The 23,752-nt window shown below is 33.9% G+C and overlaps 3 protein-coding genes across 4 annotated transcripts in view; 1 reads left to right on the forward strand and 2 right to left on the reverse strand.

Moving 5' to 3' along the window:
- The window catches only part of LOC133172720 (methyl-CpG-binding domain protein 2-like), a 7,006-nt gene extending 5,343 nt beyond the window's left edge, over positions 1 to 1,663 (reverse strand). The window contains exons 1-3 of one of the 2 annotated variants that reach the window (XM_061307679.1): positions 1,540 to 1,663; positions 623 to 741; positions 1 to 122 (exon numbers count right to left, since the gene is read on the reverse strand). The exon at positions 1 to 122 is cut by the window's left edge and continues 18 nt beyond it. In XM_061307679.1, the coding sequence (XP_061163663.1) occupies positions 1 to 122; positions 623 to 741; positions 1,540 to 1,649 (351 nt within the window). In that variant the 5' untranslated portion in view covers positions 1,650 to 1,663. Of the gene's footprint in view, positions 123 to 586; positions 742 to 1,539 lie in introns of both variants that reach the window. The other variant, XM_061307676.1, reaches the window with a different exon arrangement.
- Positions 1,664 to 1,872: 209 nt separating this feature from the next.
- Positions 1,873 to 11,418, forward strand: LOC133172743 (telomere repeats-binding bouquet formation protein 2-like). Its single transcript, XM_061307680.1, has 7 exons — positions 1,873 to 1,925; positions 2,263 to 2,356; positions 5,157 to 5,238; positions 5,418 to 5,551; positions 6,438 to 6,502; positions 9,421 to 9,604; positions 10,687 to 11,418. The coding sequence occupies exons 2-7, from the start codon at positions 2,278 to 2,280 to the stop codon at positions 10,785 to 10,787; spliced, it is 645 nt and encodes a 214-aa protein (XP_061163664.1). The 5' UTR covers positions 1,873 to 1,925; positions 2,263 to 2,277; the 3' UTR covers positions 10,788 to 11,418.
- Positions 11,216 to 23,268, reverse strand: LOC133178039 (uncharacterized). The gene is made up of 4 exons (XM_061312811.1): positions 19,822 to 23,268; positions 19,167 to 19,767; positions 16,188 to 16,345; positions 11,216 to 15,997 (listed from the first exon to the last, which is right to left on the reverse strand). The coding sequence occupies exons 1-4, from the start codon at positions 23,266 to 23,268 to the stop codon at positions 12,755 to 12,757; spliced, it is 7,449 nt and encodes a 2,482-aa protein (XP_061168795.1). The 3' UTR covers positions 11,216 to 12,754.
- Between the last annotated feature and the right edge of the window lie 484 nt (positions 23,269 to 23,752).

The raw sequence follows: 23,752 nt of genomic DNA on the forward strand, positions 1-23,752 counted from the left end.
TGGTCCATGTTTTAATTCTGATTTTGTCTTGCTCTCTTCTCGATGTATGACAGTGACTGGCTGCTTAAATATGGATGCTGTCTGCCTTATAGGCAATACTAAAGTACCGTCGTGTCTCATTCCTGAAAATAAGGATCAATTTGCTATTAGAAATAAATAAATATTGAAATTGTAACAAAATCGTTACCAGGGGATTCTACAGATCAAAACTTCAGATTCTTTAGAATTTACCAAGCAAGATTATATTTATCAATGGTGAATGCTTTTTAATGATTTAGAATAATTATACCAATAGTATTCAATATTGTACAAGTGTTGTGCAACTACTTGTCTACTTAAAAGAAAGCATTTAATATTTTTATACAGAGTTCACTGGTCTTTTTAGCAACTAAATGGCATAAGCTTATTAATAACCTTTTGATCATAAAAAATGCTATATACATTGAATGACTAAATCATACTAAGCATTTCAACACATATTAGAAGTCTAAATTATCAGAATACATTAATAATGAAAATAAAAATGTTATAATGATATATATTATTATGCAGCCAGACACCCTGGAGTTCAGAGATACAGACAAACCTCTGGTGAAGTCATATGGTCCTTGTGGGCGCTTACTTTTTCTCAGTTGACTATGGTTAATTCGACCACTGCGGAAGTCAAAAGCACTAAGATCAAACTGTTCACCTAGCTGTCGAGCCAGCTGGGGTTTGCTTCTTATCTTCTTACCATCTGGACTGAAAATAATAAATGAGAAATATGATTAAACATCTTGACTTTCAAGATACTTTTTTCTGATTCTGGATCATTCTACTTTACCATGTTCATTGAAACATGTTTGCCAAGTACTCATTGAGATTCAAAATGGTATAATGTTCATACAAATTTTTTTGGGGGGAAATAACAATTTTCTTATTTTGCAGGTGTCTCATTGTTGGGGTGGGCGGGAATGACATTCCATTATTTATTACAGTAGATTTGAAACCCTAAGGGTGTTAGATCTAATAAGCATAGGCACTCCCCAGCTTAATTATTAAAAAATATATATCTACTATACTATAATCAGTATTGTAGATATATATTTTTTAACAATTTAAGCTGGGGAGTGCCTATGCTAATAAGAAATGAACAAAAAGGGACTGAATTAAACAAGTGTGGCCTGTACATGTCTTTTATGTATCCAATTCACTTTTTTTTCTTTTTCTGATGAATATTTGTATTTATATACATTCGTATCTTTATTGTATTGTTGCTTTCAATAAATAATCCAATTGAAAGTGAAAGTTATTGCCCTTGCATTTATTTATTTATATTTTAGCATTTTTCACAAAGTGACGATATGCTTCTTATACCTATCATTCCTAGCTTTCCAAAAATAAGACCATTAGAGGTGTCAGGTGTGTCCCGTCGGCCATACTGGACGAGACAAAGGTGAAAAAACACATAAAAACAAAAATATGCTAATTTTCTCTGTGTGACGGACACAAAAGCGTTATTTATTTATTCTAAAGACAAATCAAACAATTTTTACGTACCTTATATAATAAACATCAGTCTTCCCCGCAGACAATCCTGATTTTCTGACTACTTCTTCACGCTTCCAGCCTGGGGGTAGACCTACACAGTCCAGTCTGCGTTTTTCCATCTTTTGTATCCCCCCAAAAATATTAGATAGGTCGTTCTTGAATTGAGATACTCGGCACAATATTTTATAAATGTATTTAGGTAAATTTGGTTAAAATACTTCATCATATTATTTAAAATATAATTTTATCACCCTTTTCAAAAAATAATACCTGAATTCCTCGTTATCATTAAATATGCAACGTGATATTGTGCTTTCTTCAATTAGTCTTACCAAAATTCTACACAAGGTGCACAAAAGCAGCTTAGTACTGCAAGAAGGGCTAGATTCAAATCGGTTAGTTCTGTTTTGTAGAAAATTATGTTTCATGAATTTAATTGTTTTATTTCATCATCAAACAATTGTCTAGAATTGAAATTGCTTACAAATAACTTGAAAGTTCTGCACACCCATTAATGGTCCCCCAAAACAGAAAGGTTTGTCTATTTTCAGTGAAAAGGTAATCATATTCATAGCATAAAATAATACTATGTTATAGAAAAAAGTGATTTGTTATCTTGTGCGATGTAAGAAGAGAGGATAAATGATTTCTGTTCTTTTCATCTGTCTTTCTATTTTAAAGATAATTATGAAGTTTCAATGTACATTAATATTTGATAAATATATTTTCTAGTTGATTCCTTTCAAAATGAGCAGAAAGAAAATTTTTCAAGAAGATACTGCATGGTTTTCTTCCAGTGTTTCACAGAAATTTAAGAACATTTGGAGTAAGTTGAATCAGAGATATAGAAAGTTACTTTTATGTATTATATTATATATATGCATGTATATGTGTGTGTGTGTTTATCTGTGTGTATGTAACCTTTCATTCAGAACTTTCTATCTTTTCATTGTAAAAAGCTTGTATGCCTTCTGGGCCCAAAATTGGAAAAATGAAATTATCTATCTATCTATAGATAACATTTAATGGTTATTGAATAGTGCATTAAGAACCTTTCCATTAACACTGCATACAGCAATGGGCACAATACCTTATAATATATAGTAAATCAGTAGCCTAATTGCAGGAAAATAAGTATGTTTAATTATTATAATTCATATAGATAATATAGATTTTACATCAAGAGTAAAAATTTTATAGAAACAAAAACTCTTGCATAGAATTAGATGAATTTGAACATGCCATCCATTTCCAAACAGCATGTGAATTAAACGAATCCGGATGGTTTCACCTAATTACCTGTTCGCATCAAGTGGTTTCTCCACATTTCCCTGTTTGCCCTGAGTGGATTTGCCCTGCATGGTTTTCTTTAAACATGCTGTGTACTTGATGTTTATTTAAGCAAAATCATTTGATCAGTGGGTGTTTAGATTAACATAATTATTGAACACTTTAATTTAATTCAATATTAAGTTGCCGATCAATACCAAATAATTATTTCCGATTTTAAGGGCAGATGATGCGAACTTTTCTTTCAAAAATCATGAACACAGGACATTAACAACTTCATCTATGTTTATATATGTAAAATATAAATAAGTTTAGTTAAATCACATTAATTTTATTCCAACAATCTCCATCCTTTTGTGAAATTTTGAACAAAGAAGATTTACTTCATTAAAAACATAATCGGTGTACTGTGTAGATCGCTTTGGATACATAAAAACCTTTTCCATAGCAAACACGAAAAACCACAAAGTTAACATAGAACGTCAGCGATTTGTCATAGCAAACTGCCAAATCCCACACTGTGCAAAAAATTTAACATTAATTACAGGATACAGGTAATTAATGATTAATTACAGGTAGACCGTCACGGTAGGTCAGTTGGTAGAGCGCTCGCTCCATGATCAGAAGGTGGCGTGTTCGAATCACGGCTTAGACTGACTTAAGTCGATAAAAAATAGGTAGCAACTGTCTCTTTGCCAGACACTCAGCACTTTGAAGTGAAAGTTGCGGGTCCTATGGATGAGACCTTAAAAACTGAGGCCCTGTGTCACAGTAGGTGTTGGCAGGATTAAGAACCCTCACTGCTCAATGGCCCTGAGTGCAGAGTAAAGGTCTAAAGGAGATGGGCGAACATGGAGTGCAGAAAGCCTACAGCTTCAAATACATAAAAATCATGTTCAATTTGTGCGTTTAGTATGTAAAGTTCTCATTATTGAAATTTATGAAATTATGATAAACAAAACTTGTCTGAGGAAAATTTTCTCTGCAAAATTTATTCATTTATTAAAAAAATAATTTGGTATTCATGGGGTTCAGACCCAAAGCAATAAAAATCCTGAGTATCATTTTCTTTCGAGACTAGCACACTAACCACTAGACTACACAAGTCCTGATGAAGGGTGACATTTAAATCATGTTTGTGATGTGACCCTTGACTTAATGGACTTCAAGTATTTCTCGAAAAGATGCGAATGTTGTGTCAAAAAAGTATATTTTTAAGATAAAGTGGGTCTTTGCTCCATATTTTTGGTAACCAAAAAATGTATATTTTCATGCAAACTTTGAAGGTTAACTTTAAAAAAAATGGAGTGAAGACCCACTCATATCGAAAAATACCGGGTAGTGTTATATATGAGAAAATGACTCTTTTTGCCCTCTTTAGTGTGTGTATAATATTTCATAGGCAAATAATTTCAATCTTTGAGGGATTTTTGCAAATTGTAGAGATTTTACATAAAGTATATTTTAATGTTAAGTGAAATATCAAGGAAAATTTTAATATAATTGAGATTTAATTGTTCACTTTCATGTTTGTCACACTGTAGGCTTTTCGCTCGTCATGTTCACCCATCTTCTTTGAAGCCTGCCTTCACCGGTATCTGTTGACGTCTCTATATGAGTGAAAAATTCTGGAATGGGATGTAAAACAACATACAATCAGGTTACAGTTATAATCGGGGCAAAACCACTCAGAGCGAACATGTAATCAGGGCTAATCCACCCGTTACCAATTAAACCAAAAAAACAAGTATTATCTTTTGAATCAATAGTGGAGTCTGTGGAATCAACAGTCCAGGGGTACAATATATGGGTTTTAACACCGTTTGACAAAACTTGTTCACGTTAGTCTTGGTAACTGTAATTTCTGGGTTCAAAGATTCCATTGCTCTGCCCGAGTAATTAAAGGAATAATAATTGTCATTAACCTAAAGGTACACAAAGGTCATAGTTTCAAGGTCAATTGTTTGCCCTGTTGAATGTGTATTTCTGGTAAGTTGCTGACCAAATTTTTTTGTATAGGAATCAGACTGGCAACAGTAATCATCAGTTTGAATCCCACCATGGTCAATTGACACTGAGGTCATTAAACAAATTGTATTTTATCTGATTTTGCCCAGTTTAACTGTATCTTCAAAGTTAACTTTTGTCACCTTTTGATGGGAGGTGAGGGGAAGGAGGGGATGTTAAGCAGTTGTGGTGATGTTACATTCAAGGTGCCACAAACACAGTTAAGAGTTAAATGCCTGCATTTTATTAGTCATAGGTAAAGGAAAAAATATCTGTATATCCTTGTTTGTTCACTTTATTGCAATACATGTATATATTTTTTTTCACAGAAAGAAATGGTGGGCAAGGAGCTCCATTGGATTCAGCTATGTTTGTTTTCAGTCAAGATTTTAATGCACCAGACACACTCCAGTAAGTACGATAGCAACAGTTGTTAGCCTTGGAAAATAAAATGTTTTTTTCATGCTCTGAGAATGAGAAATTTCTTGTACACTCAGTCATGTGTATGTAATAATAAAACAATTTACAAGCAGAAGTGATGATTGATAATTTTATACCCAGGTTATGGTTTTTTTTTTTTCTAAATCCAGAATCTTCAGAAGTGAGGCATACTTAAGTGAACACTTGGCTGTCCTACACCCATTGTTTATAATTGACAGTGTTTCCAGAGGTTCCAAGACTGTCCTTATGGACTATAAGCTTCCTCCAGAGGAGGTGTACAAAGGTAGGCTTGTACTTGTCTCTCATAAGCTGTAGTAACAAAACACATTCTCACATATTCAAGCGAGAGATAGAGTTACAATTGCAGGTTGCATTTTAAATCAGCATGCAGTTTTTATGTATGCCCCCGTAAATGAAGATTTAGGGGTATATACATGTAGTCTTTGGTCTATCCATCTGTCTAGCTGTTTATCCCATTGTCTGTTTACCCGTAAAAACTTTTAACATTGCTCAAAACTTTTGAATTGTTGAGGCTACTGCTTTCATATTTCACTGTTTATTCTGTTTGACACATTTTTTTTTTTGGGTACCAACATATTTGACATATTACATGTATTAACCTTGACTTTGGTGTTTGACCTACTTTTTGAAATAAAAAATCTTTGGCCATAACTTCTGAAATGTTGGTGCTAGGGCTTTCATATTTCACATGTTTATTCTTTGTGACAAGACCTTTGTTTGGGTACCAAATTTTTTTTTTACTCTTTGACCTTGATCTCAGAGTTTGACATACTTTTGGAAAACTTTAACCTTGGCCATAACTTTTTAATGGTTGGTGCCAGGGCTTTCATACTTCACATGTACTTCTTGTGGCAAAACCTTAGACTCTGAAAACTTCCAAACTTTAATCTTGGCCGTAACTTTTGAACAGTTGGCACTAGGGCTTTGTATTTCTTGTGACAAGACCTTTCTTTTGCTACCAGCAATTGACCTTGACCTTGGAGTTTGACCTACACTTGAAAAACTTTAACCTTGATCATCAGGTGCCATTCAGAAACATCAGTGTTTCACAAACACATTTTGTTTGGTTCTCTCTGTCATCAATACTTTAACATCTAATAATGTAAAATTAGACCTTTCTTGGAGATCTTTTTTTTCCTACTTTTTAGCAACAAGAGAAAAAGAGGTTTACAAATGGGACAGTAATTCTACCTTGAAGGAAAATGAACAAGAGGTAATAAATACAATTTAGCTTGGATCACCCAAGTTCTTTCCCTGACATCATTTTAAAATTCCATTAAGGATCACAAATTATTCCTTGAATAAAATGTGGATTCAAGTGACTTTTGATAGCTCAACCTTTGATCTGTGAAAGTAAGAACCTAGTCCACATTTTACAAAGGAACTTAAGACAAAACTTTTGTCAATGGTAAAATCTTTCTGAATTTGTTATTCTGTAAAAAATTACTTGCATAAAATTATCTATCTAATTTCTTTTTAAAAAGATTAATACCACTTTAACTAGTGGTAAGAAAAATATTATTCTGAAAATTATGTTTTGGTCTTGGTTTAAAGTCCTTTGTAAAACGGGGCATTGGTTCCATTTTTTCCCCTTACAAACATGATAAATCAACCAGCTATACTGTAGATTTTCAAAAGTATTAAACTTACAAGTCCTATTATGTAAAATCCTCCATTTTTACTCTCAAAAACGAGAATTGCACAGGTAAACATCACATGTCAGTGTCAGTACTACCGTAAGTTTTGGGGTATAGGTCGATACTTTTTTTCTCAGAACCGTTGGGGTCGCCCAATTTAACGAATCGACCTTTCTAAGGCTCAAGTTTATGAAAAATGCCCCCCAAATTAGTGAAATTTACGTCAATTTCAAAACAAATCTGTGCCATTTTCGTAACTTTTTAAAATTATTTACCGAGAAAAAAGTACTAAGCAATAAAAAAATTAAATATCTTCCATTGATTTCTTACAAAATAAGTTCCATTAAATATCCGTCGATGTACAAAAAAACATTATATCATCTAGTAAATAATGTCTCAACGTATATTTACAACATGCTGTGTCCATCTTGTGAAGTTGGAAGTCGCAATCGCTTACTAAAAATAAAACCGCAATCGTATCAAAGTTTAAAATACGGAAGCGTTTTCACAATCGCAGTTGTAATCTTTTTTTTTCCATTTATTTGTAACAATTAATTGAAATAGTATACCTAAATATTTTTTCATTGTCTTGTGATATTTATTTAAATGTAAAATACGTGAAATAAATTGTTGCCAGTAAATTCCTAAAATTATTTACCAAATATACCGCTAGTAATAACTATTTTGTTTTATATCCCAAGGGGTACACTGAATTATACAAAGATTGGCTTCTAATAGAATTTTAATTGTCTGACAGATAAAGGGATATACACTGTGTACACAAAGGTGTTAACACCTGTGTTGGTTAAAACACCTGCGGGGCATGATTAAAAGATCCACGTGCCGTTACAGGGGTATTAGTGCTATACATCATTGAACAAACAAAACTGTGAAATTCATAATGACTGTTAAATTGCGAATGTACTCTCAATTAAATTTATTTTTTCAGCAATATCTCAAGCAAAATTATAGCATGTTAATATAACTAATTTCAATTGCTCACTGTTACATGTACTGGTAATAATCATTTGCGTGTTTTAGCAAATCCCTGGACAAGAAATATAAAAATGGCGGTCATCGAAGTTAATATTGTACCCCGGTAAACAACGTCGGAATAAAAGAATGTGTCCAAGATGTTCTAAAATTGAAATGGTTATTGGTTGATTTCGGGTATTTCCCTAATAATAGCTGTTGTATACTACCGTATTTATGTGTTTAAGGACAGAGTCAAACTACGACGGCATTGAATAGGCAAGTTGGAGAAAATACGTTATATCACAATTCAAGGAAATTTTAACTATGTTTGTATAAAACACTATTAAAATGCTGTACTCATAAAAATACCAGTTTATTTTCTCAATACGTTAATATCACGGGTTAAATTAAAGAGGTTTACATGTTCTGATACGTAGTATATACGTAAGAATCTCTAGCAAATCGATAAACAAAGCTTCGTCTTATCTTCCGGATTCGTCCTATCTAAGGATTTTTTAAAAATTACGGCTGAAAATGAGCCTTTCGACCTATATACCCCATCGACCTATACCCCCAAAATTACGGTAATTAGGACATGTTAATCCTTATTTGTGTGTTAAATGTGTAACAGAGATATGTAATACATGTTCTGTGAAATCACAAAATTTCATGGGGGTTTGATTTTCATTGTTTTCAAGGTTTGAAGGGACCCACAATTTCATGTCCACCAGGAAGTGTAAAATGCCATATACATGTACATGACTACGCAACAATTCTTCATCCATAAAATCAAATCTTCATGAAACCATATTTTCCCTCAAACCACGAACATTTTACCCCACAAAAATATGTGATTTTACAGTAGTGTGTGCTTCTGCTGGTTTGAACCTGGGACTTCTGGCATGCTATTCCATTAATACTCTACCAATCTAGCAAAATGCCTTAACACACTAGCCCAGCTAATAGGAAGTCGTGCATCACAAACTACCACATTTGTGACAATTATATGCATACAATGTACATGTTTTAGTTTGTTATGGATAAACATAATGAATTAGTTCTTATCTAATGTTTAGATTGAAAACTTTCCCAACATTAAGGAATTTCAATTTTAAAGATAACTTTGAGATGTACAAATTAAATGTGCAACAGGATTGGAACATATTGCTATGTTTATTTTGATAAACAAGATCAATAGAACATGCTTTATTCATTCAGCAATACTGAAAACTTAACGAAATCTTATTACTGTAATCTACATTTACTCCAAAGTTTTCTAATTTTGTTTTTGGATTGACCTTTATGTTTTTTATGCATTTACTTGAAATTAATCATAATTATTTTTCCTAATTAATCACAAAAATTAATAGTAAATATTCCAAATAATCTAAAATCACTATCTTATAAAGATTTATAATGTTAAGACTTTAGAAATGGAGATTTTATGTAATTATATTAAGTTACTAAGTTTACACATAGACCTGAAGCATGTCTATGGTTTACACAAATTTATTTTTAGAGCAGGACAGGAAGACAAACTTGTAGTAGGGGAAAGCTAGCTCAAACTGAAAATGAGGATATAAGTGCATCAGGCAAGGTTAAAACCAGAAAACTGACCACAGAAAATAATGACCATATTGAACTGACCAGAGAAAAGATCACAGAAAAGAAAGAAGCAGTAGATATCCGTAAGAAAGAGACAGGTAATTACAAAGAAAGATATACTGTATAACTAAGTGGAATTTTTTAGCGAGATGCAAATTTAGCGATTTGTCCTAAAAAATCAGTATTTAATTTTAGCAATTTTATGGTGCATAGAAAGATAACGGTTACTATCTAATGCAGAATAAATTGTTAGGGATATTTAATTTCAGTGATCTCGATACCCTCACTAAAAATGCCAAAATTAAATCCTTGCTAAAATTTCTGCTTATACGGTACATATAAAGAAATTCAAAGTTAGAAAAAATATGCCATTTAATATTTTCAAATTTACAAGGGAACTGATGTCAACTGTAGTTACTGTGGAAAGATGAAGCTAACCTACTTTTTGAACAGGAAATTATTTAATAAGACATCAGCATCATAAAAAAGTGTACATTTTCCGAGTATGGGAAAAACAACTGACATCACATCACATGAAAACTACAGTCAGACTTGCTTAATATGACATCTCTGCTTTTAACCACTCAAAAATATTCACTTTGTGTATAAAATGCATAATTGTGTTCTCTGTTTCATTATATACCACACTATGCTCTGACTATGACCTGCATTAGGAATTTTATATAGTAAAACACGCTTATGATGAAGTGCCAGGAATGAACAATTTTGATTCATTATGTTTTAAAATTCATTATGTCCGTAAAGTTCACAATATATTTTTTAAAGCCAAAGGGAATAAAAACCACTTGGCTGTAAGCATCAATTCATTTAGCATGTTGACTATAAGCGTGTTTTACTGTGCTGAACTTGTACATGTACTAGATATTGCTTACTAATAGATAGATGTTTGACATCACTGCAGCATAGAGAAACAAGGAAGTGGATCAATCTTTTTCATTCGTTTAAAAATACTGACATAAGTGTAAATACTTGAAAAATATTTTTAATTGCTAGTAGATGTTGAAGTACAACAATATTTGTAGATTTACACATGTATAGATAATTTTCAATATTTTGTGTCTGTATATTTACAAAGCCTATGACATAGTCAATTGAGCCATGTGACCATCACTTTTTTATCCGAAGCAAAATATATATATTTTTATTACAATATTTTTAGGTTTAGAAGAGATATGCCATATTGATGATATTCCTAAAATAACTGGAGTTTTGGAAGAATTTATTCCTGGACAAAACGGCTGTGAAGTGTTCAGAAAGTGAACAGCCATCATAAAAAAAAGATCTAGAGGAGTTTCACAGACTTAGAAGAAGGTAATGTCACCTAGAACTAGAAAGGAGAGGTGAAATGAAGCCTCATGGTAAGAGATAAATGGTGCATGTACTGAACAAGTTTGTGTTTTAAGAGATTGGTGAACAAGCCTGATAATTATTCTTGAAAGGGTCTGGAGAATTCAGTGGAGTGATTCGATAAACTGGAACTGTTGAATTTGGTCAAAAAACCATGGAATTGTGGGTATGGAGACTAAATCCTGAAGAAATAATATTTCTTATTGTTTCAGAATAATCTGTAGATATTTTTTTTTTATCTTCAGAAGAGGATTTAGTAAATCATAAGAGCTTTAAAGATTTATTTGTAAGATTATATCTTTCTTTCATTATATAAAAAATAAAACTACATAGTGGTGGATAACAACAGTTTTATTGTACATGTAGTAACAACATTTCAAACATTTTCCTTGTAAAATGGCATGATTTTTTTTTAATACCGGTATTTTAATAGTTTCATTTCAAGATTGATTGCATAGAGATAAGAAAGAAATGTACATATACATTTTATAACATTTTAATAGCTTTTTTATAGATATGAAAACAGTGTGTAAAATGTTTCATGTATATAAAGGTATACTAAAATTCAGAATAAAAATTCTAAAATGACACTTTTTTTTTCTCGAAAAGATTTTCTTCAATTTGTAGCAACAGGATGGCTAAAAATCATATCTCATTTTATTATACCTTTTAGATTAGATTTATTTTCTGTTTTTCCTGCAAAGGAGAGGATAGTTAAAAGAAGAAAAACATTATCACAATGGCAAAATAAACCGTTAATTTGAAATAAATTACCGCGTTCTACTATATTATGTATCCAGGTAGCTTACTGATTATAAGCTTTGACTTTGTACGCTGTAGATAAGGAGTCTGATCCTAGCAGAGCTTTTACTTTTTTTTTTCTATTTATTTTACTCTAAAAAGGTCATTTTTCACAAAATTATATGACAATTTAAAGTTTGAAATACCAAAAAGTTCATATACCATGTATTCATATAACATTTTCCATCTACTATAGACTAGTTTTTCTGGGTGTCTTAAATCAATGACATTATAAAATGTTACAGAACTTACATTGTCTCCATATACAAAAGCTCTTAGCACTTACTTATTTGTTACACACGAGTAATAAAGGAGAAAACAAAAACAAAACAGTTGAAAAAAAAACAACTGTGCACATTAACATGATTAAAGCTTCTATATTTTTTCAACAAATATATGTCCAAGAAATGCTGAGTTCATATCACAGAGTAAAGGATATACATTTAAAGATATAATGACCCTGTCTAAAAAGCATTAATAATACTAATGCATATAAAAAGCTTGAAAGTCATTTGCACTAGTTTAAATTTACATAAACATGAGAATTACTTGGCAGCTTCATTTGAGTACATACTATATACAGTAGTGTTATTTTTGCCCAGTGTTATTTTTGACTGATCACACATGCAAAAGAATTAGCCCCATTTTAAATTCGCCCAGACACAGTTGTGATACTTTAGAGAGAAACTGTCTCTGTTGAATTCACTCTAATTTGAATCACTCAACTGACAAAGAGGGTGAACTGGGCAAAAATAAAGTGGGGGCAAAAATTTCCCTGTATACAGTACACAGCAGACAACATAATTTATTCAAATAAAAATAGTTGTCAAGAAATAATACCAAAATATATAACAGCATTCTGAATTGAACAGTGGGTTTATGGTATTCTCTAATACATTCCTTAATTGTTACTATGGTTACTCTTAAATACTTTTCTTAGTTGCTACAGTGGTTCATTTAGAAACAATACTGATTATTTCTGTTTGAGTTATAAATAACATTGTAAAATTGGAAGACTCTCTTTGCCTTGACTGTTGATCATGGATGAATTCTGTACAATTTAGAGATAACTGAATGAACTACATATTGTAGTAGCATGGTAATCCAGCATGTTGACAAATAGCTTCAATTCCTTTAATAAATGTTTTGTAAAGATAAATACATAAACACAAACTGTAGTTGTCTAGTGCAAGTCTGTAATCACTCTCAATGTCTACCGCACAAGAGAAACACCACATGGCTTCCTCAAACAGGGACATCTCCATCATAGCATAACCAAGGACAGAGTAGAAAATGGGAATATCTCGGTCAAGGACATCTGCCTGAAGGTCAGTAAGGGCCTGCATGGCTGATTCAGACTGGTGCATTGCTTTATGGGATAGGATGAGAAGGTAGCGTGCAAGGACTGTAGGGGACAGAACCACTTCTTCCTGGGAGTCCACCTCATCCTGTAGACAGTCAGGGAGGGTCACCTTTTCCAGACCCCCATATGTTATATCAGGAGCATCTTCCACCCCTTCAATCTTCAGAGCATCTTCCAGGTACATGATGGCATCATCATAGTTTGCTTGACTGTACAGGAAGTTAGCATACTTCACACAGACACTGGGATTGAGATCTAATGCCATGGCATCCTGGAAATGCTGCTCTGTTGTGAGGATCATTTCTAGTTCACTGTCAATCTCCTCACAGAGACAAGCTTTTACATAACACATTGTGGCCAGGTTACCCAAAGTTGAACACATTTCTTTACCCAGTTTTCCATCATGAATTTCTCTATATACCTCTAGGCTTTCATTGAAAGAGTCAATAGCTTGCTCAACATCGCCAGCACTGGAGTGCATTTGTCCCAGTTGTGTCAGAGTATGTATAAGATCTTCCTTAATATCATTCCCCATGTCTTCTTGCATGTCATGTGCTTGTTCTAGATAGTGGACTGCATTCTGATACTGCTGCATGCTGATGTGAGCCTCCGCAGACTTGCTCACAAGCTGATTGTGCATGGTCATGTTGTCACCAATGGCATTTGGATCAAACACTTCATCAAACGAGACCTGACTTTCACAGTCTCCATACTCCAGTGCCTCATTATAGAACTGTAAAGCTGTTTTATAGTCATACTGTGCAAAGTAACAGTCTCCCAACACTTGAAGAACTCGCATGAACTGTCTTCTTTCTCTCATCTTGCAAGCCATCATCAATGTTCTTGCCACAGTCAGATATTTCACAGCCTTCTGATGTAAATTCAGGATGTTGTAGGAATTCCCCATCACATACAGTATTTGACACACCAACCAGAATTTCCTTTTTGGTAGAGTGGGGAGTTTTTCTCCATAAATGCTGCAGAAGATCTCAAAGCCCTGATAACACATGGTTACACATTTGTGATAGTTTTTCATTTTATAATATGTAATTCCCATCATCGAAAGAAGGAGTGCATGTATAAAAGTACTTGTCAACCCATAGGCATATTTAATGAGGTGCAGTGCTAGTTCAAAGGTAGATACTGCTCTAGGATACATGTGCAACATGAATGAACAAACACCCACCATACAGGTAACATGAGCATGCTCTATCATAGATTCACGTCCGAGCGTGCTTGAAGAATGAAAAAGAGAAAGTGATTTTTCATAACATTCTAATGCTCTGTCATAATCCTTCTGCATAAAGTAGCAGTCTCCTAACCTCATGGTAGATTTGGCCACAATATCCATTTGGTTTTCACTTCCATATGCATCTAGGAGTGACAGAGCTTCCCGGTAACAGTGAATGGCTTCCTCAATATTCTCCTCCTCCTCTGCAGTCCTCGAGTTCACTGTGTCAGACTTCCCAGAACTTGAGCTAGAACTCATATTTTCATCTGAGAGATCTTTTTCAAAGAACTCACAGATAGCTGCAATAGCATCCTCAAACACACCATCATCATTGCTTTTGCCCACACTATACCCATTTCCTAGTTCTAGTAAAGCAACTGCAATCTCGTAGTTGGAAGCATTATCTTGAAGGTCTCTGTAGGTTTTCAGTGCTGTGTTTAGATATTCAAGTCCTTCTGCTGTTTTTCCTTGTTTTGATTTGATTGTTCCTAGAAATTTACTGATTTTTGCACCAAACCTCAACATTCCTGCTGTTCCATCATGAATCTCTTCAATTATGTTCAAGACTTGTTCAAAGAGAACTTCTGCTTTGTCCAAATCCCCCTCTGAAAGCATTTTCTCAGCTAGTCTGGCATAGGATTTTGCTAGAGTATGTTTAATGCTATGCTCATGTAAAGGTGAAATAATTTCCTTCTCTTTCACTTCGTTTTCATTTTCTTTCGTTTTTGATATTGCCCTATTTTCAAGTTTTTCAGTTTCATTTTGATTTTGAGATGCCACTTGCACTACACTTGTAAATTTGCAATTTTTTCTCTCATTTAAGAAAAAATCCCACCCATTATGTTCCATATCACACTCAGCAACAGCTAAAGCGAAAGTTTGCTCAGTGACTGGGGACTCCTCGGGTTCTTCTGATTCCAGTTCATCAATTCCTTGAAGATCACTATGGTCCCAGTCCAGCGATCCAGCTGAATCAGACACAACACTTTCTGTGTCATCTTCATGTCGCAGACTGTCAACACGTGATCTTTTCTTGAAAAGTTTGTTATAAATGTCTCCCAGATTTTTAGTCTGCAGACGATCATTGCAGTATCGGTAAAACTTGGACAACCAGTCTAATCCTACACTAATATCATCTACAGTTTCCTTTTTCTCTCTATTGAGTGTGGAAGAGTACTTGTAATTGAGTCCAGGATTAATGTAAAATTGGTGACTAGAAGCAAGTGGGAATAACCCAAGTCTGTTTGGCATTGTAGGAGTGTTTGGCAAAGAAAATGATCGAAAAGGATCCATGAATTTTCTGCCCTCATGTTTCAGGCAGTTGTACAGAGCTCGATTAAAGCTGTCCTCAAGAGGCTTACATTTTGTCACTATGTTTTGGCGGTACTCCTGGAACCATTCCACATCCTGATTGTCTGTGGTTGCCTCTATTTCTGAGTCACAGATTTCCACAGTATATTGTAACAGAGCAATTGCATGCATCACTAACCACTGCCATTCCATCTGATTAGATCGACACATGCGACTGCGTCTTACACAGATATCCGACAGGTTGGACAAACACTGCACCAGGATTCTGGTGTTGTCCTCCGGTTTTTCCTGCATTCTTTGGTATAACCGCAGGAGCTGATTTTCAGCATCATCGAGTCGTGAAGTGTGGAGCATCTCCAAAGCCACAGACAGCATATTGTTGAGGGTAGGGGATGCATCATGGCTCATTTCCTCAATCTAAGAAAGAAAGCCATGTGATTATGAGATGTTTAAACGTTAAGTTAAGTGGATTAAAATGTTAAAACAATTTCTACTAGTTGATACACTTCAAATTTTTTGGAAGAGGTTCATGTTTTTTGTTCAAAAGACCTTTTTTAAAAATTCATTTTTTAAGAAAATTTTATTTTCAAAAAGGGTAAATGATTACCTCTTGGGACTTTTTGCTGAGTAGACTGGATTCTAGGAGCTCTTTGGGTGATGGGGCAGAGGATCTTGGGCAGGGCGATCGACCAATCAAATTCAACTTGGGCAGAACCAGTTGAGTGGAAGACATTTTGAACATTTTTGGACTCTTGATGGTGGCATCTGAAAATATCAAGTTAATGAAACCTTAGGATGCAGAAGTATGGACATTGTTTAATTGTCAGTTTATTTTAATTTAATTTATGACTAACTGCAGATCACAAGGGGATGAGATTCTGAAATGCATGCATAGACCATGTTTCTGGAACCATGAAGAATTGCCCTAAAATATAATAAACTGTTTTTTCCATGAGTCATAAGATAATAACTGTGTAACATTTTGTTAATACTGTTATCATTGAACAAACAATTGAAATCAATAATGGCTTGGCTATATGCATAAAAATTATGCTTGGGAATGTAGATGTTGATGTTTTGTCTCGACAGTGTCTTAATCGCTAATTAATCATGCATCATCTTTGCAACATTTGATTTTAATTACTGTCTAAGATAATTAAACATCATTTATATGCCTTATATTAAACTACAATGTACATATTTTTCTTGCAGGTATACAATATTTGTCAACATCATTGTATATAGGTATATTGTTCTCTGTATATCAAAGATTTCCTGTGTGAATCATTGTTTTGAACATATATTATTGACAATCACTATAAGGATTGGAAACAAGTTTACTAACAACAAACTAGTTTCTCTCCTTAAATATAACACATAATAATTATCATGCAAAATAATATTAGAAAAACAAAAACATATACAAATAATATAGTTGTTAGTATAGCTATAAAAGAAACCAGCTACAGGATTCATTATGAACTTGTGAACAGCAGCAAAAATCTATTGTGAATCATCTGTATTCATATATACCAGTAAAAATGTAATTATAAATTTAATGTGTGTTATTTTAACCTCATTCACACACATGCAAATTTATCCCATTCAGGTCTTAGAATATTGACTCTGCACTTCTATTTGAGTATTTTGATCACAGAATTTTTATAATGATCAGAAGAACATAAAAAAAATTCTTCAAAACAAAGTTCTTTAGATTTGCCTTCATTAAAATTCTGCCGATTATGGATTACGTAATGTCTGAACATATCATTATGTCGTCTAGATTAATTCCCCTACCTTGGTCCTTTAGTTTTGTGTTGGACAATCTAAGAATACTTGAGGACACCATGACATCCACTTATTTCACCGAAAAAAATCTAAAATCTTCATTAATAGTTCCACACTGACACATTTGTGTTATAAGGAGCTACAGCTGTGATCTCGAAGTAATAACTTATTAATCCTTCTCGTGCTATTGCATCCAGTTTATTGATTTCTGCCAACGTCTGAACAGAATGCAGCTATAAATGGAATTGATTTTCTCTGACTTGACCACTTTTTTCTGCAACTTAACATTCCCTTGTTCTCTTTTGGGAAGCATTATTAATTATTAGAAGAGAGAGTCTTATGTTTAAAGAGAGCAAGGTTAAAGAATTTTAAAAAAAATACAGAAATGAAATTCATTAAAAGATATGAATTAATCTCGTATATTCAGAGAGAGAAATATTAAGGTCATGTTATATATACTTAGTTGGCACAGTGTTTCCCCATGTGAGTTTTAGTAGATATAGTATATACATTGCAGTGGGCTATTTGCAAACCTCTTTAATCATTCCATACTGATTATCCCATGGGCATGTCAAAGAGTACATAACTCACAAGGACTTTACATACAACATAGATCTTGTCAACTTAATTACACGACATGGGTAAATATTAAGGTTTAAAGGGGAACCAATTACCCTACTTCATGATTTTGATCTTTTTGATAAGAATTGATTTGTTGAAACTTATAGAAAACAAAATATGCTGAACATGCTAAAAGAATATATGTTTGATCTGTAAGATTATGAGGTAATAAAATTATATCATTAATGATCTTTATAAAGCTAAATATAATTTCGACTAGAGAGTTATAAGCCAATGAGCTGTTTCATGAACGGCAGCCAAGAATGTTGTGTAATGACCAGGTGGTCTATAACCCCCTGGCTAAGGAGGTGCACAAATAATGTGACAAATAAAGCTGCTTCTCTATAGCTGTTGGTATACTTCCACAAAATTATTTTTTAGTCAGCCTTGTTAGCACCAGAATAGAAGCTATATAAGATCATGAAAGAAAAGATTTAAAACTTTAAAATTATAAATATATATTTTGTTGAAATCTTTTTTTTCTCTTTCAAAAATTCAGATTTTAGCTAAGTAAAAAAGAGGAAGAGAATAAAGAGTGGACTGTCCTAAATTTCTTCTGGATATTTTGATATGCTATGAATAAGAATCAGATATGTATTTAAAAGGCATACTTGACATTTCTCAAGTTTGTTTGTTTGTTCAACTTCCCTTTGAGAATTTTTCACTCATATTGAGACAATACCACTTGCCTGCGGAGGGCTGCAAAATTAGACCTGTACTCTGCATTTATGGCCTTTGAGCAGTAAGGGATCTTTTTTGTGCCAGCACCTACTGCAATACAGGACCTTGGTTTATATAGTCTCATCCAAAACCTCGGTTTATACGGTCTCATCCAAAAGACCAGTCTCCACGTCCCACAGTGGGATTCAAACCCGCAACGTAAGGATCATCTACTTACTCAAGAGCAAACGCTCTAACCACTGCGCCAAGCTGGTGATGACCTATCTTGTGTAATTTTGTAGTAATCGTTGACAAGCAAAAAAGAGATATTTCACTTAAAAATAGTGCAGTCCCTATCATCATCTAAATGAAGTTTTCTCTCCTGTTTAATGTATGAACATATGCAATAAAATTATTTCTTCTCCTTTCAATATGTACTCGGCATTATTTTTAAGGGTATGAAGGGATAAAATCACAGCAGGATTAGGAGTAGACTTTTGATGTCAACAGCACATACCTGTGTCTTTGCTGTCTTTGTTTTTTGACATTTTGTTCTTTGGGGAACCCTTTTCCTTGATAAACATATTTTTCCCGGTGACCATCTTTAAGAAAATAAGCCCTCTGCTGACTTCTTTCTTCTTCCTGGCCTTGGTGACTTCCTTGTTAAACAATTCCTTCACACTGAAAGGCAGTGTTTTCTTCCTAGGAGTTTTCAAAGGAATGAATTCAAATTTGGTCTTGTTTGAGGAGGGATGTAAATAGGTGAAGACTTTAACCAGATCTTCCTTCTCTGTATTGGAAGAGGGACTGGCAGATTTTTCTGCCTCATTTTCAGAGAATAGGTTTTCTTTAGGACTGATTAATGTCTTCAGTAACCTCCATATCATGTCATTGTCAAAGTCTGAGGCATTAGGTAAACTGATAGTCTCTTTTTTGTTAAGACTATGAATTATATCGTATAATTTTTTGCGTTGATTAACAAGACTGGCCTGGCCATGACCTTTGACATACTTTTTAGCCATGACCTGAAGGCGTTTCTTTTTCAAAATGCATGGACATGTTTGGGTTCTCTTTCTCCAAGGCACTACCATCATACATGAAGCTGTTTCTTCCAGTCTCTTCTCTTTAAGATTGCCTCTTTCAACAAGTGTACTTGTCTTTCCAATTTTAACAGCAACAGGCTGAACAGAATTTAAACTTTCCCTTTCATTTGGTTTCTTGTCGATAACAATTACACATTTGTTTTCACAATTGATGGGCTCTTCATCCTCTTTTGTCTCATTTTGAACTTGTGTTTTCTCTTGTAGTGAATCAAGATTGATAACAGTCTTGTATTGCTTGCTTTCATCAATTTCTCCCTCATCATCTTGAATTTCCTCAAATGGAACCTCAACAATTTTGACAGGAGGAACTTCCTTTTTCTCTGCCTCTGTAAAGGATTCCTGCAAAGTCAGAGAGCACTGGAATGTGTCCCATGTAGTGTAGTCTTCTCCAGATGAATCTGTGGCATCCTCATACACAGATTCTCCACTAGTACATCCACTCAGATAGCTGTCAGACCATCTACCCAGTGTCTGATCTCTGTCTTCAGCAGGTGCTTCATCCAGAAAAACAGCCTCTTTAGAGTCATCTGTAAATTCATTACAAATCTCTGCAGCTACCGAAGCTATTGGTTGGAACAGTTCCGAATCATTAATGACTTCATTTCTCATGATTTCTTCCACTTCAAAGTCACCATCTGTTGTCACAGAGTCTGTTTTGGTACATGATTTTAGTTTTATATTCTTCAGAAGCTCATGCTTTAGAACATCAAAATTGCTGTTGCCTTCATTCTCTGGTTGTTTTTCATTCAGAGATTCAGGGTCTGATTCTGAAAGGATGCAAGAAGTGAGATCTACTGGAGCAATTTCAAATCTCCCCTCTTCATCTGACTCTGAGGAATCAGCCTCTTTGGAAGATTTTGTTGACGTACTGAAAGATTCCCATTTATCTGGCACCTCATTTGAAAAGTCAGAGGATAGAGTTTCTTTTGCATTACACTCACTACAGTCAGATGATGGAGCTATTATTTCTACATCTTTTTCAGACTTTAACACAATCACACATACATTCTTTACATCTGAATCATTTCCAAAACAATTGATATTGTTTTCTGATGTTGACATGGTTTTAGTTAAGTCACTATCGGGTGTTGACATGGTTTTAGTTAAGTCACTATCGGGTGTTGACGTGGTTTTAGTTAAGTCACTATCGGGTGTTAACATGGTCTTAGTTAAGTCACTATCGGGTGTTGACTTGGTTTTAGTTAAGTCACAATCAGGTGTTAATATTGCTTTAGATAAGTCTCTATCAGGACATTCGTTTTCAGATGATGAAGTTTGAACTAAGATGCTAGTTATGTTGTTTTTAGGTGTTGACTTACTTTGAGATGCAAGGCAGTTGCTTTTCATTTCAGGGGTAATGTTCTTAATCAAGTTACTTTCAGAAAGTGTATTTTTCTCTTTAGGTGACATGGTTTGATTTGATTCAGTTAGTGGCAATTGTTCCATTGAGGAGGTTGTATTATCTGAAGCATTTTTCACTTGTTCTTCACTTGAGCTAGTGCTTTCTAGATCTTCATGTGAACACTTTTTTGATGAAATGTCTGACTTGAAAATTTCAGTTGAGCTTGTATGCTGAAGGGTGGAGTTTGAGCTTTCAGTATTTATGTTTTTAATCACAGGGGTGTCTTGAGGATCTTTACTTGAAGCATCAGTATTGAGATGTGCATCTTGAAGTTGATCTGTTTGCAGACCTGCATTGAAACACTCAGTCTCTGAATCATTTGCTTTTTGATTTTCTGTAGAATTAAATAGGTTTGATGCTCCTTCTATATCAAATTCCTGCTTTTGTGAATTGGTATCAAAGTTGTACACTTGAACAGAATCACTCTTTGTATTTGTTAAGTCTGAGTTACTTGCAAGCATACTGATCTGTGAGCTTGTATTACTAACATTGTCTGTAGATTTGGTATCGGGGGCTATTGTTTTGTCCCAAACTTCATGTGATAGATTGCTACAAATTGATTCACTTGGTAAAATTGTCTTAAACACACATGCAGTGCCATATCCGTCACATACTGATCCCTTGTTTTCTGAAGAGTATGTCTTGGGATTCTCATCATTTTTCAGATCACTCTCTTTTGGTTCTAATGTTGATGTATTTGACAATTCATTAACTTTGTTATCTTCAAATAAAATTGTTTTCTCACTTGAAGCTTCCGTAGAAGAAGCTGCATATTGATCTTCACAAGTTGTTTCATTTACAAGCTGTGATAAACTCTGCTCTGTAGAAATATTTGTTATTTCCTCATTTTCAAATGAAGAATTTTTTGGCTTGCAAGAATCTTCTCCAGCAACATTACTCTGGGGACTTTCAAATGTTCCATTTTCATGTAGATTTTTAAGCATAGAGTCATCTTGTTGCAAAAAAGTGTCATTTAAGGCAGAAGGCTGATTTTTCTGGAAATTGGAGGAACATTCCATTTTATTGTCATTTTTTTCTTTGTGGTTGTTCCCAGGCTTAGATATTTCTTCTTCACTCTGTTCCTCTGGTATATCTTTGAGAAGTTCATCAATATCATCATCAAAACTCTGCATACAAAATGTGGCAACTTGAATATTGTCTCCCTCCTCTTCATCTGACAGGAAAAATGGACTAGAGCCCTTTTCATCACCAGATACAGATGTTATCATACTTGGATAAGGATGAATTTTTTCCTTTATTTGGGCATTGTTTGTTTCTATTAGGTTGTTAACATCATCTGTTTCAAGTTTCTCTGTGAAATCCGATTGGTTTTCAGGTATATTATCTGTACTGAGCTCCATATCTGTTCTAGTGCCTTGTGCTTTTTCATTTCCATTGTCTTCAATTTCTTGGAAATTGGGAGAACATTCCATTTCACTACCCACAACTTCAGCAAGCTTTTCTACCTGTGTGTATTCCTTTTCCATTTGATCTTTTTCAACACTTTTCTGCTGTTGTTCAATCAGTTCATCTTGATTTTTCACTTGACTAGTTATTTCATTTTGAAAACATGCACTTTCTTTCAGTTCTTGAGAAACTACTTTTTCATTTTCTGAACAACTGTCTTGACTTTGTGAAATAGTCCCTGAACCTGATTCCGATGGGATTTCTGTACCAGAAGTTGCTGATTCAGTTGGGAACTTGAATTTATTATCTATATCATAAGAAGTGTCATTTTGTAATTCCAGATTTTTCTGTTTGATTTTCAGTTTCCGATTAGCTCTTACTACTAAGTAATCTTTAGCAGACACATTCTCCATGGAGCCAGACCTCCTCAATCCTTCAGGGGGTGGGGAGGGGGTTTGGGCAGTAGGTCTGATCTCTATGACAATATTTTCTGATGAATCTTTTCTTTTGAAAGTTTGTAAAGCCTCTCTTGAATCATTTTCTTTTTCATCCTTCTCAGAATCACTTTTATACATTTTATCCTCAATCTCTGTTATACCCTCATTCAACCTTTGACCTGTTGAAAGGTCAATTATGAAGCAGTCCTCTCTGTGTTCTTCCATTTCTTGACCTCCTTCATCAGAACACAACTCTATATTACTTGCCATTCTTGAATTATCCAAGTTTGATTTATTTCTGTCACAGCATCAACTGATTTTTGTACAAACTAGATTTACTTCTTTTGCGTAAAATCCTGAAGCAAAAGCATTTTCTGCACATTATGAACAGATATGTAGCATGTGCACACAAGATGAATGTTTGCACTAGGTAACTCAATTATTTTATTCATTGGATGATTGGATTAAAATCCACGACATTTTTTTTTTAAATTGAAACTTAATTGGCACGTTTATAATATATCCTGATCTGTTTGTATTGACACTGTTAAACCCAATATATCTTCCAATCAGTCATAACTCATCAATGATTATTATATTTTTTCTTTAATCCGTTAAAAAGGCTCCTTCATGTATGAACAATTCAAAATCTCAATAGAAGAAGAAAAAAGTTCAGAAATAGAAGACCAGTAAGTTAGAAAGGTGTCACCTTATCACACAAGAAAACCACCGACCCTTTTGCTTCACACATTAT

This window comes from Saccostrea echinata, unplaced genomic scaffold (assembly GCF_033153115.1).
Source record: "Saccostrea echinata isolate AGI-Se365-2 ecotype Australia unplaced genomic scaffold, CSIRO_AGI_Sech_v1 ptg000002l, whole genome shotgun sequence".
Taxonomy (NCBI): Eukaryota; Metazoa; Mollusca; class Bivalvia; order Ostreida; family Ostreidae; genus Saccostrea; species Saccostrea echinata.

Bases quoted from the DNA above. Each gene is read 5' to 3' on its own strand.
- LOC133172743 (XM_061307680.1), top strand. From the start codon at position 2,278: ATGAGCAGAAAGAAAATTTTTCAAGAAGATACTGCATGGTTTTCTTCC. The intron at 5,239-5,417 runs GTAAGTACGATA...TTCTAAATCCAG, and splicing joins AATGCACCAGACACACTCCA to AATCTTCAGAAGTGAGGCAT. The intron at 5,552-6,437 runs GTAGGCTTGTAC...CCTACTTTTTAG, and splicing joins TCCAGAGGAGGTGTACAAAG to CAACAAGAGAAAAAGAGGTT.
- LOC133178039 (XM_061312811.1), bottom strand. From the start codon at position 23,268: ATGGCAAGTAATATAGAGTTGTGTTCTGATGAAGGAGGTCAAGAAATG. The intron at 19,768-19,821 runs GTTAAAATTGGA...CTTAAAGAGAAG, and splicing joins ATTCTGTTCAGCCTGTTGCT to AGACTGGAAGAAACAGCTTC. The intron at 15,998-16,187 runs GTAATCATTTAC...TTTCTTTCTTAG, and splicing joins TCAGCAAAAAGTCCCAAGAG to ATTGAGGAAATGAGCCATGA.